This window comes from Papio anubis, chromosome 3 (assembly GCF_008728515.1).
Source record: "Papio anubis isolate 15944 chromosome 3, Panubis1.0, whole genome shotgun sequence".
NCBI classification, from domain to species: domain Eukaryota; kingdom Metazoa; phylum Chordata; class Mammalia; order Primates; family Cercopithecidae; genus Papio; species Papio anubis.
In genome coordinates, this window is record NC_044978.1 from 79,492,138 (window position 1) to 79,509,417 (window position 17,280).

Here is a 17,280-nt window from a genome sequence, read left to right on the forward strand (position 1 = left end):
ACATAGAAGGATTTAGTTAAGCCTCAGGAATGGACTCAGGAACAGGAACTGGAGTGTTATATTGAGGTTGGGAAGTCCTCTTGATCCACATTTTGTCTCCTCCTGTCTGCCTGTCAGCATCATTCTGCTTATTACTATAAAATCAATTGTTACTGCTTCTTGGTCCACATGGTAGTAAATGGTCACCACCACAGGTACCAAAGTACAACTCCACTATTCAAAAGAGCAGCCAGCAGAGGTAAGAATCCTCAACTTAATTCTAAATTTCTGGCTCAGGTGGTCAGTTGAATGCAGGTCAGATTGGACTAAGATGGCCAATTAGACTAAACCAGGTAGATAAGAGTGAAAAGGTTCCCAGGAAAGTAGTGTAACTAGCACAGACTACAAAGCTGTTCTAAAAGATTCAAAACCAAGAACACTACTATGCTATTATATTATACATAACTATTATATTAATAATTTTAATGGTCACTGCTATACTTATGAAATGACCTTTTTCTAATGCCCTACATAAATGGGATAACTATAAATATTGAGATATTTCATCCTAATTTAGTGTGAAAGATATATTACGGTAGTATATTTTCTCTCCAAGAGAGGTGAGGCTTTGGTATCAGTTTTCACATAATTGCAGGCATAACAACTGTTGATTACAATGCTTAGTCACTGGCACAAATTCAGACTCCACTAATTAAATGGCAGCACAATTCCACTAAATTGAATAATCTAATTAAATGAATCTGGCTGGATTCGTTATAAAGTGAATTTCATATGCCAAGATGGACTATAACCTGTCAGTACAGCAGCCAAGCTTAAGCTCAAATGAACAACAGTTATGAGTAGTACACTTGTGTTGCTTTCAGGCAAATCCTCACAACAAACAATCTAACCCCCAACGACCTTTTACAGAAAGATTAATAATATATCAATAAAAAGCTAAAACAAAATTACTCTCACTAAATAGTACACTATAAATAAGCCAAAGCTTTTCCTTGGTAGGGAAGGCAGATGGTAAGGAGCAGGCAGAACAAGGGATGAACATCAGTAGGCTAATTTTAGCAAGGCATCTGAGTTTTATCAATCTCCAAACCTCAGTGGTTTCTGACACTGTGACGGATGTCAAATCTGGGTACCCAAGGGACCTCAGAGAATATCAGAGATAAAAGGAGCTTAGAGATCAAGATCACCTCAGCTTCCATTCTGACCTGGGGCAGCCCTGAGTCTCAAATGCCCCCCTACTCAAGCAAACTTTTTGGCTTCTCAATAATCTACCCATCTTCCTTTCTACTCAGTCTAACTTCTCCTGCAATTATAAGTCTCATACTTTTTTGGATCTCTCTGTCTTACCCAATCCATCTTTGGGTTGGATTCTCTGACCCTGGAACAAGTGCTGCTTCCCTGATTTCTATTCTAGGCACTAACACTGTATTTAAAATGAGCACTTTGTTATCAGTGCTTGACCAGTCTGGGTCTGTCTCCCATCCCTCCTTGGCCTGACCAGCGTGGCAGTGCTCATGAGTGCAGCTGCCACCTTCAAGCACTGCACAACAGCTGCTGCCTCATTCCTCATATGATGGTTATTAACGTCTTGCATATGTCCCCAAATTCTCCCTTTTTGACTGCTCTGTGAAAACAGATCTGGGACCTTTAAATATTTTTCCTTTGCTGACTGGCACTGAAGAGGAAACTAGAGGACACTAGAGCGACACTGACAGAGGAAAAGATTTTGCTTCCTGGTTCGGGTGTGTTCACTTCGCAGGCTCCTATTGCATAGATATAGATGGCTTCTCCAGCACCAGGCTCTAGCTGTGTTGGTAGTTTTTCCAGTGCTTCTTTAGCTTCTGCCTGAGTTCTTTTAGAAACATGGGAGTCCTGTACTTCAAGAAGCAGTCTGTTAGGGAACAGCCAGAATGGATACAAAAATTTTCTTGAACTGAGCTGAACTCTGCCTACCTATTCTGCTCTATCTTGGGAGTAATTTCCTTGCTCAGAAGCAACACAGAATGACAACCTTCTTTCACATGATACCATCTCAGATACTTGAATACAAGTATCTTGCTTTTCCTTAGCTTCCTTTTCACTAGATTAAAAATATGCAGCCCCAGTCGGGCATAGTGGCTCACACCTGTAATCCCAGCATTTTGGGAGGCAGAGCCAGGAGTTCAACACCAGTTTGGCCAACATGGTAAAACTCTGATTGTACTAAAAGCACAAAAATTAGCCGGGCATGGTGGTGGTGCGCCTGTAATCCCAGCTTCTTGGGAGGCTGAGGCAGGAGAATCACTTGAACCTGGGAGATGGAGGTTGCAGTGAGCTGAGATTGCGCGACTGCAATCCAACCTGAGCAACAGAGCGAAACTCTGTCTCAAAAAAAAAAAAAAAAGAAAAGAAAAAAAAAAAGAAAAAATTCAGCCCTTTTAATCATCTCCTAAAAGAACTCAATATCTTAATCATCTTCTGAATGCACCTCCCTCTCCAGCTTTATCAGTGTTCTTTGTAAAGTACTGCCCCAGTAACAAAACACAATGCCCTTGATGCAGTCTGACAATCAATGTGACAATCCCAATATAATGAAATGGAACTGTTTCTTGCTGTAATCAGATGCTACACTTCTCTTCAATTAGTTAGGAGCCATACTAGCTTCTAGAATCCATCATTCATGAGTGGATCAACGGAAACTCCCAGATCCTGTGTACAGAACTACCAAGCCAGGACTCACTCATCCTATACATACTTTTTGCCCCCATTAAGAGAAACAACCTTTTCCTAGCATTGCTAAATCAGTTTTGTTCCTACTACTCTTTTTTTTTTTTTTGAGACAGAGTCTCGCTGTGCTACCCAGGCTGGAGTGCAGTGGCGCGATCTCCGCTCACTGCAAGCTCCGCCTCCCGGGTTCACACCATTTTCCTGCCTCAGCCTCCCGAGTAGCGGGGACTACAGGTGCCTGCCACCACGGCCAGCTAATTTTTTTGTATTTTTAGTAGAGATGGGGTTTCACAGTGTTGGTCAGGATGGTCTTGATCTCCTGACCTCGTGATCTGCCTGCCTCGGCCTCCCAAGATGCTGGGATTACAGGCGTGAGCCACCGTGCCCAGCCTGTTGCTAATACTCTTAAAGCAATGGTTAATATGTGCTTACTAAGCCCAGATTAGTCTGGTGCAGTATGGGATGAGAATAATAAGACTCCAGAAAAAGACAATTCCACAGGACCTACAATGATATTTTATGTTTTGACACTGCTGGGCACAGGTACAGTTCATAATGTTTATACCAGTAATAATATTAAATACTTCCAATACTACATATATGTACATATTATAAATAGCACTTCGGACAACTCATTAATTGAAGCCTTACTAATGTTCCACAGACAATACACAGAGTGACTAGTTCAAGAAATATATATGTAGCTATGGCAATCTAGCCATTTCATTCTATAAAACAATAATTATATTGCAGTAGTATGAAAAGCCATTAAACATTTCTAATATCTCAAAGTTATGCATTTGAAACTGATCAATAGTGACATCCAAATCTGACAAATTAAAAAACCATGTATATAAGTCAAAAGTGACGTGATTAAGTAAATAACATGACTTCATTATAGGATGTCATGCTAATAAATCTCTTTCTAAATATACCCTGAACTAGCGTGAATCAGTCTCAGTTATATTACATACTAAGACACATTTTATTCTAAGATACAGCTAGTTAACGTCTTTCAACTATCCTAAATATCTAAGATTTCCTGTTTTTAGAACATATTTATAACAAGCTTGTCTGTAAAATGCTACTAAAACATACTAGATATGCATAATACTTTTAATAACTTTAATTATTGTTCATTTAGCTATCAGTCATCAGAATTCCTCTAAAGTAAGTCCTCCCTAAAACCATATCGTCAGCATCTTTTCTCAGCTATATTTATTTTCTTTCTTATCAGATGTCATTGCATAAACTTCAGTTCTGGCCTCAAATTCTAATTTAACCATTATAATGTATTTCTCTCTCTTCCTTAATGTGTAAGTGTACAAGACTATATCCTTTTCTATTATGGTACAGCCTGGAGGGCAGCTTATAATGAACCCAATAAGGTGTCAGATGTTCCTGTTCTAGCTCAAATTACTTTTTATGTTTTTCAGAGAGAAATAAAGTTTCCTCGTAAATATCTATTGCTGAGGAACACTCATAAGTGAGGCTCAATAGTGTCTTGGAAATTCAGTGGCCCCCAAAACAAAACTACCCTGTTTCTGGACAAGGGGACTGTGGCAGATATAACTAAACATCTGCTAGAATACATTCTTCCTTTTCCCACAGTAATGAAGTTTTAGCTAGAATGTGGTTCCTGGCCAGGACTACATATCTCAGCCTTCTTGAAGCTAAATGTGGCCATGTGACATATTCAATAAAATGTTCAATGGAACACAAACACAAGATATGTAACACTCCAGGCCTAGGCCATAACATCTTGCAAGACTCAAACATCCTCTGTGCACTTTTGCTTTTGGAAGTCACATGTAGAAGATGACAAGGAACAGGTCAGCTGTTCCTGAATGACTGTGTGGAGCAGAGCTACTGTTTGACCTGTAGAGTTCATTGCAGAACCATTTCCTAAGAGGGAAAAAACTGGCTTTAACAATAGCTGGGCGCGGTGGCTCATGCCTGCAATCCCTGCATTTTGGGAGGCCAAGGCAGGTGGATCACCTGAGGTCAGGAGTTGGAGACCAGGGCGACCAATGTGGTGAAACTCCGTCTCTACTAAAAATACAAAAATTAGCTGGGCGGGGTGGCATGTGCCTGGAGTCCCAGCTACTCAGGAAGTTGAGACAGGAAATTTGCTTGAACCTGGGAGGCAGAGGTTGCAGTGAGCCAAGATTGCACCACTGCACTCCAGCCTGGGTGACAGAGTGAGACTTGGTCTCAAATAAATAAATAAATAAATAAATAAATAAATAAATAAATAAGGTTTAATCATGGGGTCCTTTGTTTCAGCGGCATAGCTTACTCTGAATAAGAAAGATATACAAAATTTGTTTCTTAAAAAATGGTTTGGGGAAGGAAAAAGAAGGAAAAACATACACATACTAAGTTCTAATATTGGGCTAGATGAAAGATACCCATGGTTTAATGATTCCAAAGAGAAATAAACCTATTGGAATAAACACCTGTGCCAATGCACTGCCTTGAATGTTCCTTACCCAAGCCTTTTCTTTTTCACCCATCATGTCACTTCTCCCATAGGAAATGCAACTCACTACTGACTCTGATTCTTCCCTTGACTTCAGACAGGAATTCGTTCCACATCTTAGTCCTAGCATTCCCATTCTCTTCCTTCTCTCATACTTGCCAGGCATTGTGGCCTCATGGTTAGGTATAAGGCTCACACAGAAAACTGCTGAAATCTCTACGTATCTTTACATTCCTCCTGTTTTTCCATTGTATCCACTCCTGTTATTCCAGCTCCATGTACAATAATCATGACTTCGTGATTGGTCCTTATTAACGTACTCACTTATCTCATCCCACTACACATATACAGGATTGCTACATCTAAATTAGTCCTCTAGCATAACATCTGTATTAGCACTTCCAAAATCTTGATATTGAGTCTATAGACCAGAGGCTGGCCAAAACTACAGCCTATGGGCCAAATCTTGTCTGTGACCATTTCTGAAAATAAAGTTTATTGGAACACAACCATGCTTATTCATTTATGTACTATTTATAGCTGCTTTTGCACTACAATGGCAAAGCTGAGTAGTTCGGACAGAGGCCAAAGGCCACCAACAGTGAAAATGTTTACTATTTGGACCTTTATCGGAAAAGTTTACCAACCTCTGATAGAGACCAACATCATTTCTCATAAAGACAATGATAGCTATCTCCTTATACCTCATTAGTTTAGCACTAGGACAAGTACCTGTTTTAGCAGAATAAGAAATAAGAAGATACACATGCCCAAAGATATAAAAGATACAGCACTTGATCTTCGAGATTACAATGTACAGAGAAAGAGAAGGTACATGGGGGGATGCAGGCACGCTGGTAAGCTCAATACACAAAAAGCCCTAATACAAGGGAGTACAGAAGTACCAAATGAGCAGCAAAAAGAATAAACACTATATGGAGATAGAAGAAGGAAAGATAATTTTCATCTAGGTAATCAGGAAAGGCTCTATTTGTGGAAGCAGTGATGTCAAAGCTGGATTTTTAACCAGAAATAGTATGGGTGAGTGGCAGGCCAAGAGAGCATGAGACAAAATGTTATGCTCTATAACATGCATTACATCTCCTCTTCTATTTCAGGTTTGACCATGGATAAGCATTCTTGGAGCTTCTGTAGTATTGCTTCCTGACAGCCTCCAACAGCATTCATCTCACAATGTCTCAATCTATTTAGAAACTTTTGGTTGGCTGATCAGCCGCTGAACAAGATAAGGCACAGGCAGAGCTGCTGTAACACAGAGACCTGGCCAGGAGCAGTGGCTCACACCTGTAATCCCAGCACTTTGGGAGGCCGAGGCAGGCGAATCACCTGAGGTCAAGGGTTCGAGACCAGCCTGGCCAACATGGGGAAACCCCATCTCTACTAAAAATACAAAAATTAGCCGGGCGTGGTGACGGGCACCTGTAATCCCAGCTACTTGGGAGGCTGACACAGGAGAATCACTTGAACCCAGGAGGCAGAGGTTGCAGTGAGCCAAGATCGCACCACTGCACTCCAGCCTGGGCAACAGAGCGAGACTCCATCTCAAAAAGAAAAAAAAAAAAAAAAAAAAGGATAGCCAAGAAAATACTTACATGCCAGGCAGTCCTTCAAGAATTTACGTTTTGTTAAATTTTGTTAATTAGGCCTTTTAAAAATCCTGATATGAAAGTATATCTGAAATAAAACAATTAATCAAAATATGATTTGAGACTACTGTTCACAGCCAGGTGCACTGGCTCAGGCCTGTAATCCCAGCACTTTGGGAGGCCGAGGCAGGTGGATCACGAGGTCAGGAGATCAAGACCATCCTGGCTAACACGGTGAAACCCCGTCTCTACTAAAAATACAAAAAATTTGCCGGGCATGGTGGCGGGCACCTGTAGTCCCAGTTACTCGGGAGGCTGAGGCAGGACAATGGCGTGAACCCGGGAGGCGGAGCTTGCAGTGAGCGGAGATCGCGCCACTGCACTCCAGTCTGGGAGACAGAGCCAGACTCCATCTCAAAAAAAAAAAAAAAAAAAAAAAAGACTACTGTTAACTTTTAATAGAAAATGTAACATGTATAAAGGTTCTTTTTGTTAACTGTTAAAAAATCTTCAATTATTCAAAGCTCATATCACAAAAAGTAGACAAGAATGCTTCAGGTTTTCCCCCTAGATTAAGTGGAGAAGAGGAAATTGCGAAGATAAAACCTGAACAGAACACATCATTAAGGAACTTTATATACTATTTTGTTCTTTGTCATCTACCCATTCATTCATTTGTTATGTACCTACTGTGCCAGGGCAGAGGTGATCACAAATGGAGAAGAAACAGTTCCAACCACAGACTGCTGAGAGTCCAGGTAGGAAAGTCATACAAGCACAACTAACTATAATGTGTGGTCAAATGATGTAAGTTCTGTAAGTATTGTGGGGCTGAAAAACAAAGTATAATTCAATCTGCCTGCAGAGATCTGAAGAGACCTCATGAAAACTGAAGAGGGGTCAGTGGGGAGGTGGGGGTTGGCTACTGAAACTCAGCCTTGAAAAAAGAGTAGACGTCAGGAGGGTGAAGAAGAGGGGTAAAGGGAGAGAGAGGCACTACCGTGCCTATAATCCCGCCACAAAGGCCGGCTAATTTTTTGTATTTTAGTAGAGACCGGGTTTGGTTTCACCATGTTGGCCAAGACAGTCTTGATCTCCAAAAACAAACAAAATGTCTAACAAAGGAGAGAGCCCCACAGGAATACATACAGTACCACGCAGAGTCAGAGAAAAAACAAGAAGGACTTATCAAAAAGAATAATGCCTTCTTCCTTCCTCAGCACAGGAACAGGGCATTCATTATTTACTGTTATGCCCAAGAGGTTGAAAATAAGCAAATTCATCTTTAGGTTCCAGAAATGTGATTTGGGCAATGCATTCATTATAAACAGTTATATATGCAGTTGAATATAATACCACCTGTGTCCACAGTACTTTTTTTTTTTTTTTGAGACAGAGTCTCGCTCTGTCGCCCAGGCAGCAGTGCAATGGGACCATCTTGGCTCACTGCAACCCCTGCCTTGTGTCTCAAAAAAGCCATCTACTCTTCAACCAATTCTCCTGCCTCAGCCTCCCGAGTAGCTCGGATTACAGGTGCCTGCCACTGCACTCAACTAATTTTTTGTATTTTTTAGTAGAGATGGGGTTTCACCATATTGGTCAGGCTGGTCTTGAACTCCTGACCTCGTGATCCACCTGCCTCGGCCTCCCAAAATGCTGGGATTACAGGCGTGAGCCACCACGCCTGGCCCACAGCACTTTCTAAAAAAAAAAAAAAAGTAAAGGAAAAAAGCAGACCTAATCATCTACTCAATCTAGTAAATATTGTAAGATCCTCAGGAAGAACTCATATTTGTGGGGTGACCCTTGCCAGCCTTCAACATTTTCCTCTCTAAAGTTTACCACAACAAAGCTTTGCAAACCTGTCAGTTTCTTGATATGAGGGTCAATGTTTTATGTCATTTCGTATTTCTGCTTACAGGCTATATGCATTTTCTTTTTTCTTTTTCTTTTTTTTTTCTGATACAGAGTCTTGCTCTGTCGCCAGGCTAGAGTGCAGTGGTGCAATCTCAGCTCGCTGCAACCCCGCCTCTCGGGTTCAAGCGATTCCCCTGCCTCCGCCTCCCAAGTAGCTGGGATTACAGGCACGTGCCACCATGGGGGCTGGTTAATTTTTTGTATTTTAGTAGAGACCGGGTTTGGTCTCACCATGTTGGCCAAGACGGTCTCGATCTCCCGACCTCATGATCTGCCCACCTTGGCCTCCCAAAGTGCTGGGATTACAGGCGTGAGACACTGCGCCCAGCCGGCTATATGCATTTCAAGTCTAGGCCCGTATCTTGCCTCTCTTTCACTGTTCCCTATTTCTTGCCCTCAAATCTATTCAAAAAAAATTATCTTCAATAGACCTTGTTTATCATGTAGATTTCATAGATCATTTCTCATCAATATTGTGAATCCTGAACTGAAATCTATTCCCTAAAGAGCTGCCAAAATACAAACCTGGTCTGCAATACTTGTGGTGAACCTGTAATTAAGGTAAAAATTACGTAAAATCAACACCATTTGGAAGTTTATGAAACAGGAAACTCAGAGCAAATGGATTTATAGGGCTTGGTAGTTGATGCAAACTATATTTAAACTCAGGTGGGGATGAGGTAGCAAGGAAATAGGAAGATTCAGAGCAGGTGAGGGCAGCAGGAAGAAAAGAGGAATCTATTTCCATAAGTGAGGAGAGTGAGTAACTTCAGTACTACCACCTTTCTTTAAGAGAGAACTATAGCATCAAAATTAGATTCTTACAGCAATGCCATGCAACACAATCAGTATGTATTGAGCACCTTTGATGGGCAAAACAGCAAAAAGACAAAGTGAACAAGAAAGAGACTGGTCTGCCACACTTCCACAATGAACTACTTAGAATATTTGTTCAAATATTAAAGAGTTGATTTTTATTTAAAACCTTATTTATGCATTACTTTTTTCCCGTTCAAAGATGCTTCTGGAAAAATGGGTGATGACTAGAGGAAAATGAAGGTAGAGAAGATGAAACTATGAGTACTGTAAATACATAACATGCATGGTATAGGTCTTTCACATTTGTTACAGGTGGGTCAAAAATCTGATCCTCAGCGTTCTGACGGCCATTGCATAACACCACCACTGCCTATACTCTTCACTGTCTGTATAATATACCCTGCATCTGCTCTGGAGAAACCCAACTATTCTAATACTAAGACCAGACAGCAATTTCTTCCATGGGTCCTCTTAATGGGTACCTTTTAACTGACTACCATGTTTCATCAACCTCTTTTTTAAAAGGTATATGCCAATGTGGAAAATTCAGTGAAAACATTTGGGTGAAGGATTCTGTGCTACAAATTAAATACACAGCTCAGAGAACAGAGAGCTGGTATGTGTTTAAAAAAAAAAGGAAAATTAATACTGTTAAAGTAAATGGGATTAAAAAAGATTCTTCTAGAATATGGCTGAGATAATGCTGTTTTGCTTATTACCTAATGGTTGATAACTTGTAGGATAACCTAAGAGGTCTATTATATAATGGTTTTAGGGTTCTGAAGATAATCCTGAATAAGATTTCACAGATAAAAACACTGATAACAGAATGAAGCATTAGAGAGAGACTTACTCTAATTCATTATGATATGCGAACCCCATCAAATAAATTTTCTTTTCTTTTTTCTTTTTTTTTTTTTTTGAGATAGGGTCATGCTCTTGTTGCCCAGGCTGAAGTGCAATGGTGTAACACAGTTCACTGCAGCCTCAACCTCATGGGTTCAAGCAATCCTTCCACCTCAGCCTCCTAAAGTAACTGGGACTACAGGCAGGTACACACCACCATGCCTGGCTAATTTTTCGTGTTTTTTGTTTGTTTGTTTGTTTGTTTTTGTAGAGACAAGGTCTCACTATGTTGCCCAGGCTGGTCTCAACCCTGGGGGCTCAAGTGATCCTCCTGCCTTGGCCACCCAAAGTGCTAGGATGACAGGCGTGAGCCACTGTGCCCAGCCAAGTTTCAATTTCTTTTGAAAGGAAAAACAGTGGCCAGGCACGGTGGCTCACACCTGTAATCCCAGCACTTTGGGAGGCTGAGGAGGGCGGATCACGAGGTCAGGAGATCGAGACCATCTTGGCTAACACGGTGAAACCCTGTCTCTACTAAAAATACAAAAAATTAGCCGGGCGAGGTGGTGGGCGCCTGTAGTCCCAGCTACTTGGGAGGCTGAGGCAGGAGACTGGTGTGAACCCGGGAGGCGGAGCTTGCAGTGAGCCGAGATTGCGCCACCGCACTCCAGCCTGGGCGACAGAGTGAGACTCCCTCTCAAAAAAAAAAATAAATAAATAAATAAAATAAAAGAAAGGAAAAACAGTTATTACAACCACTAAGTAAAACTACCACTCTATTGACTGCCAAAGATCATAAAAGATAATTTTTCAATCATTAAGACTATTGTGACATTGACAATACTTTGTTCAATGGTATATTTAGATTCCCCTGGTAAAACAACAAAATAGCAATTTTAGGGATGAAAAGGACTTTTAAGATCAGTTAGACATATCTCTTTGTTTTGGGAAGGTGACAAAATAGGCCCAAATATACTGAATGACTTTGGCTAAGTTCACAGAGCTAAGTGGTGGTAGGGCCAGGTTGGCAGGCATTCACGTGTCGCATTGCTAGCCTAACACCAACCAAATTAGTTGCTCACTTCTATTCCATGACCCAAACACATTTAGTTTACATAGCAGATGTTAGTTAGATTAATCAATATTTAGCTCGAGGTTTGCTACCTTAGTTTCACAGGTACCTCATTCAACAAATATCTCTCTGCCAAGACACAAATGATTTCCTAGCTTATAATTTGCTGTAAAACAGCACTAATACCATTTAATCATAATAACAAAAAAGCAAAAAAACAAACAAACAAAAAAAAAAAAAAACCAAACACTAATACTTAAGTGCTCTAAAGGTGGTAATATTTAATATTTAATAGACAAGCTGGTCTAGCATTACTTTGAGATAAAAGCATCAATGTCTTTTCCATAGTGTAAATACAATCGCCAACACACAACCAATTGCTCTCCTCAGGAGAGGGCTCTGAAGCTAGTTTTATAGAATAGAATACAATGCACCAACTGCAAATACCAGAGATAGTAGGAACATGTCAAACAAGAACGATATGTTCATTAAATTAAAAAGATGAAAACAATTTCTAAATTGACATCTTGTGGTGGAATTTAAACATCCATATGCTTTGTTTCTAGAAGTTAAAAAAAGCACACTCGATACTTAAGCTGCTCTGCAAAGTGCTTGATGTAAAAAATTTTTAAACATAGCTTATGAAGGGACTCAAATGCTGTATTGGGGACATGAAATCGTATCAGGGAGTTTCTCAATCTAAGTAGCAGAAAACCCGAATTAAGAAAGGCACATTTAAGCAAGGGCTTTCTGTTTAGATGTAATTCACCAAGCACCACAGTTACTCAAAGCTGAGTCCTTGTGCACAGAAACATCAGCAGGAGCCATGGATTGCCCTGACAACCACTCAGCTAGAGTGCTGACAAGCAGAGATGCTGCCACGGGAATGCGATTATGGCCACCAGGCCATGCCTTGCCCAAAGATAATACAATATGTTCTTGCTCTACTACACTTCAGACTAAATGTGTTCTTTAAAAAACAATTCTGTATATCCATGTCAACAAACTGTTTTTTTCCCCTCACCCAGAAAACACTAGCAGACAATTGCTCACATACAATATGAAGGATGAGAATTGTGTATTTTTCAAAGTTATTAAATGCTCTTATAAGGCACACTCATAGAAGTGTGAAAAACTTCAGAAAGACCAATTATAGTTGGGAACACTTATCTGAAATACTGCTTATGACAAGTCCTTGCAAGCTAAGATTTTATGAGCTGTCAGGTCACAAACGAGTTTTTCTAGCCGCTTCACAGGCTCTAGGGGTCTGAATGTTTATGGGAAAAATATATAGAAATAAAACTTGCCTTTAGCCACAGGACGTTTCATAACAAGTGGGAAAACCACAAAAGAGTGAAACCTTAGAATGGAAAATGTCCGGATAGCTAGGTAATTTGATTAGCAGAAAATGGTTTAGTAGTCCTAGTTAAACTCCTAAAGAGCCAGAATATTTCTATCGGTTTCCTCATGGTAAAATTTAAAAGCTGCATATAAAGCAGCAGCATTTCCACTTCTCAGGTTCTGAAAATTGTCTTTATAGCTGGACAGTTGGCTTAAAACAAAAATTTGCAAGTTAGAAACATTCAAACATAAGGCTTCTTACGATGATTCCTAACTACTGTTTCCCTGTTATTAGGTCTAATAAGCCCGATGGTACCATTTTCTTTTAAAAGGGTATCCACATTCCTGCTGAGGTCTGCAATGGCACCACCCTAGATAGCATCAGATGGGAAATATGGAGAAAAGGGATTGGAGTTGATAATTTGAGAAAGACCAGCGAGTCGCGGGATCCATAAAAATGCTACTCAACGTATTAAATGGACTTAACAGAAAACACTTGGGGCTGGTCGCGGTGGCTCACGCCTGTAATCCCCGCACTTTGGGGGGGCCGATGGGGGCGGATCACAAGGTCAGGAGTTCGAGACCAGCCAGTCTGGCCAACATGGTGAAACCCGGTCTCCACTAAAAATACAGAAATTAGCCGGGTGTGGTGGCGAGCGCCTGTAATCCTAGCTACTGGGGAGGCTGAAGTAGGAGAATCGCTTGAACCCAGGAGGCGGAAGTTGCAGTTAGCCGAGATCACGCAACTATACTCCAGTCTGGGTAACAGTGCAAGACTCCGTCCCAAAAAAAAATAATCTGTGTTTAAAATGGTGTGTGAAAGAGGTTCCTTGTATTGGGTTGTTTTAATGTTTGGTATATCTTTGACTATGAAATGCAACACTTACAGTAAAAGTAACAATCTTTAAAAGTATAAAAAGCCCATCTCCCCAATGACTCTTCTTACATGTAGTAACAACATGGCCTTCCTCATTCTCTTTCAAACATTCCGGGAATTAATTTTCTAAATGCATTTAATCCTTTGGTCACAAACTCAATGAAAAGGAAAAAAAAGAACGCACTTAAATATTCCCTACATCAATTGAAACTGAAGCCCTGAGCCAGTTGGAGGAAAAGGGGGGGAAGGGAAAAAAAAGAACAAAATAAACAGGAAGTGAAAGTGACAAGAGAATCACACTGCTTACTTTTGGCTTTTAAACCTTCAACAATCTGAAACTAATCTAACAGCCTAGGGGAGGAACAAGCTAAAACTCAGAAAACAGCTCCCTCCCCCACCACACACACCCTGAAGGCTTTTTTTAAAGGCTGTCTTTCCTCATCTGGGTCAGAGTTTGCGCTCCCGGGCTCCTGTCAGGCTCCATCGCAATCCTAGTTAAACTCAAGTTTCCGAGTTTCCCCCTCTTGTCTTTTTTGGTGCACATTCAGTCTCTCCTCCTCCTTCAAGCCACGGTTCTCCACAGACCACAATACAACGGTGTCAGGCCAACTGTTACTCACCAGCCCACACTCATGATTCACCCGTCTCTCGGGTGTCTGAACAAAACGCTAGTTTTTCTTCCCTCTGGGAAAGGGAGGTGCTCCCAGATTTCAGGATGGAAATTTCACTCTTCTGCGACCGTCCACACCCGGGACGGTCACTGCCCGGTTCAACGTTTTCGGGCTCCTTAGGGGCTCCGGCACTGATCACTGAGAGGGAACCGGCCCCGCGGCGCAGCGGCTTTGGAAACTTGCTCCTGCCCCGGGGCTGCAGCCCAGAAACTGCCTCCCAGGTTATTCTGCTGCTCCCAGGCCGAAGTCTGGTGGTCCCCGCACCCCATCTTGGCCCGGGTGAGGCGCCCCCAGCCGCGGCGCTCCGGCTTCACTTTTCCCGGGCCCGCATTCCTGACCTCAGCCCTGGCCTCCGTGACCCACGTAGGCTGCCGGGCCACCACCTGTCGGGACCGCCCCGCGCGCGGAGCCCGGCAGCCAGCAAAACGCAGTCGACTGCTCGGCCGCTTGGCTTTTGCTCCCGCCAAAGTTGTCCAACGCAAACTTTGCACCCGCCCACTCCGGACCCCACGGCCCCGCACCCGCTCTTACCTGGGGCGGCGGCGGCAGCGGCCACGGGCGCGCTGGGCCCCAGGTGCCAGGGGTTGGCAGCAGCCGCGCGCGCCACGGCCAGAGACCCCTCGGGAGCATCCTCCCGCCCGGGCGCGCAGCTCCCGCAGGCGTCACCCGCGCATCCTCCCTCAGCCGGGTTCCTCGTCAGCGCCTGGCGGCTCCGAGCTGTGGGCGCTCCCGCCCCGCGCCTACCCCGCCCAGCCTGCTGGCTTAGCGCGCCGCGGCTCCAGCTGGGGCGGGCTCACGGGAGGGTGTGTCCTTGTTTCCACTTGTCGGCTCTCTACGCATCCGGGCGCAAGGCTGTTTTCTTTCCTCCGACCAAAAAAAAAAAAACAAAAAAGAAAAAAAGAAAAGAAAAAAGAAAAGAAAAAAAAAAAAAAAAAGAGCGGGAGCCAGAGAGCGAACCACCCTCTGCATCTTAGGTGTCGAGGGCCCCCTCCTCCTCCAGCAGAAGCCCCTCTGGAATGAACAGCAGCAGGCGTCGCACACCTTGCGACCTCCAGATTTTAAAACTCGCTGTTAATTCCCGGCGCTGCGTGCTCTGAGCGCCGTCTTCTCCATCCGACCCGCACGGGGAGAGAAGTGGGGGATGAGAGGAAAAGAGCGTCCAGCATCTGGAGGGGGCAGGGCCGCTCAGGAAGTTGGTCTTCCCCACCGAGCTTGGAGAAGACGGAGCGAAGCAGGTCGGCCGAGGGCCCCCACCTCTACAACCTCCAAGGCCTCCGCCCGGGGCTGTAGCGCCCGGCCCCTGCTCACTGGCGAGCACGGTGTCAGGCGGACAGCCCCGGGCCTACCCCTGCGGAGGTTTGTAGTTCACGGTATAGTGACCCAAACCCGAGCTTTTTGGGAAAGTATCTCCCACAGAATTGACTTCCCTTTTGAAGCATCTTTTTAATTGAAGAAGCTTCGGAACCGGAATTGAGTTCTTCTGACTACTGGGAAATCAAATACTTTGAGACTACTTATTTTTGAAAAAAAAAAAAAAAACCAAAGGCATTTAAGAGCAACCTAAACCAAGCTTTCGCACAGCTAGCTTACAGTAGGGTTGTTAGATAAAATATAGGATGCCCAGTTAAACTTGAATTTTAGATACAAATAGTGTTTTAGTATAAGTATGTCCCAAATATTGCATGGGTCACATTTGTTCTTTTAAAAATGAAATATCTGGGATATACTAAATTATTTGGTGTTTATCTGAATTCAAATTTAACTGGGCACCCCGCATTTTTATCTCCTGAATCAGTAAGAGGCTTCAGTTAATGAATCAAAGTTGGCAAATATGCAACAAGTGGCAAATCACCCCTGGCGGTCTCCTTTCCTTATTGAAAAGAGAAAGAATCGCAAGTTTCTACGATAGTAAAAAGCTTCATCACCATTAAAGACTGATTCACCTGTGTTCACTTAGCGTCTGTCTTTCAAAATACAGTTGCCCTAGATGGAGAGTGACACATTAAACTTTAAGTTCATATGGGAAGGTAAATTACCTTACCTGAATCTTTTCCTCCTATTAGCTAGTGCTCCAAGTAAAAGAAACGTGTATTTTTTTGTTTTTGTTTTTTGTTGTTGTGAAGGGTTTTTGTTTAATAGATCTGAAAAGAATGCCTATACAAAGAATTGACATGAGAAAGCATTGATTCAACACTCATGAGCTAGGTTCTGAAAGGTGTAAAAAATTACCTAAACATTTTTAGAAATTGGAAACTACAACTAAAACTGATAAAAATCCCTATTAACATTTATGAAGAATCTCGATAAGATTCTTTCCACAATTTTTATTAAACCAGAGAGCCGGCCAGGCGCGGTGGCTCACGCCTATCATCCCAGCACGCACTTTGGGAGGCTGAGATGGGCGGATCACAAGGTCAGGAGTTCAAGACCAGCCTGACCAACATGGTGAAACCCTGTGTCTACTAAGAACACAAAAATTAGCCCAGCATGGTGGAACGCACCTGTAGTCCCGGCTACTCGGGAGGCTGAGGGAGGAGAATTGCTTGAACCCGGGAGGCAAAGGTTGCAGTGAGCCGAGATCGCGCCACTGCACTACAGCCTGGGGCATAGACTATGTCTCAAAAAAAAAAAAAAACCAGAGAGCCTCATCTGGCGGCTCTTGGGTTCCTCGTCTGCAAAACAGAAGTGAGGGGATTCCCCTGACCTCATGTTGTTAAGTGTTCTATCCATCCCCACTACACCCCAGCTTCTTCATGAAGCAGGACTCCATCCTTGTAACTTGAGAGGCTGTGAATCATTCTATAGATATCGGTCTTCTGGTACTGCTCTTCACATTCCCTCTACATACCATGTCTTCAGCTGCATTCTAGAAATATCATATACTATTGATTGCAAATCTATAATAAGCAATATAAGACAATGACTGACGGGGAAAAATGTTT

The 17,280-nt window shown here is 42.6% G+C and overlaps 1 protein-coding gene across 4 annotated transcripts in view; it reads right to left on the minus strand.

Moving 5' to 3' along the window:
- MCUB (mitochondrial calcium uniporter dominant negative beta subunit) overlaps positions 1-15,119 on the minus strand; it is a 110,153-nt gene extending 95,034 nt beyond the window's left edge. For all 4 annotated transcript variants that reach the window (XM_021938699.2, XM_021938701.2, XM_021938700.2 and 1 more), the window contains exon 1: positions 14,870-15,119. In XM_021938699.2, the coding sequence (XP_021794391.1) occupies positions 14,870-14,968 (99 nt within the window). In that variant the 5' untranslated portion in view covers positions 14,969-15,119. The remainder of the gene's footprint in view (positions 1-14,869) is intronic.
- Between the last annotated feature and the right edge of the window lie 2,161 nt (positions 15,120-17,280).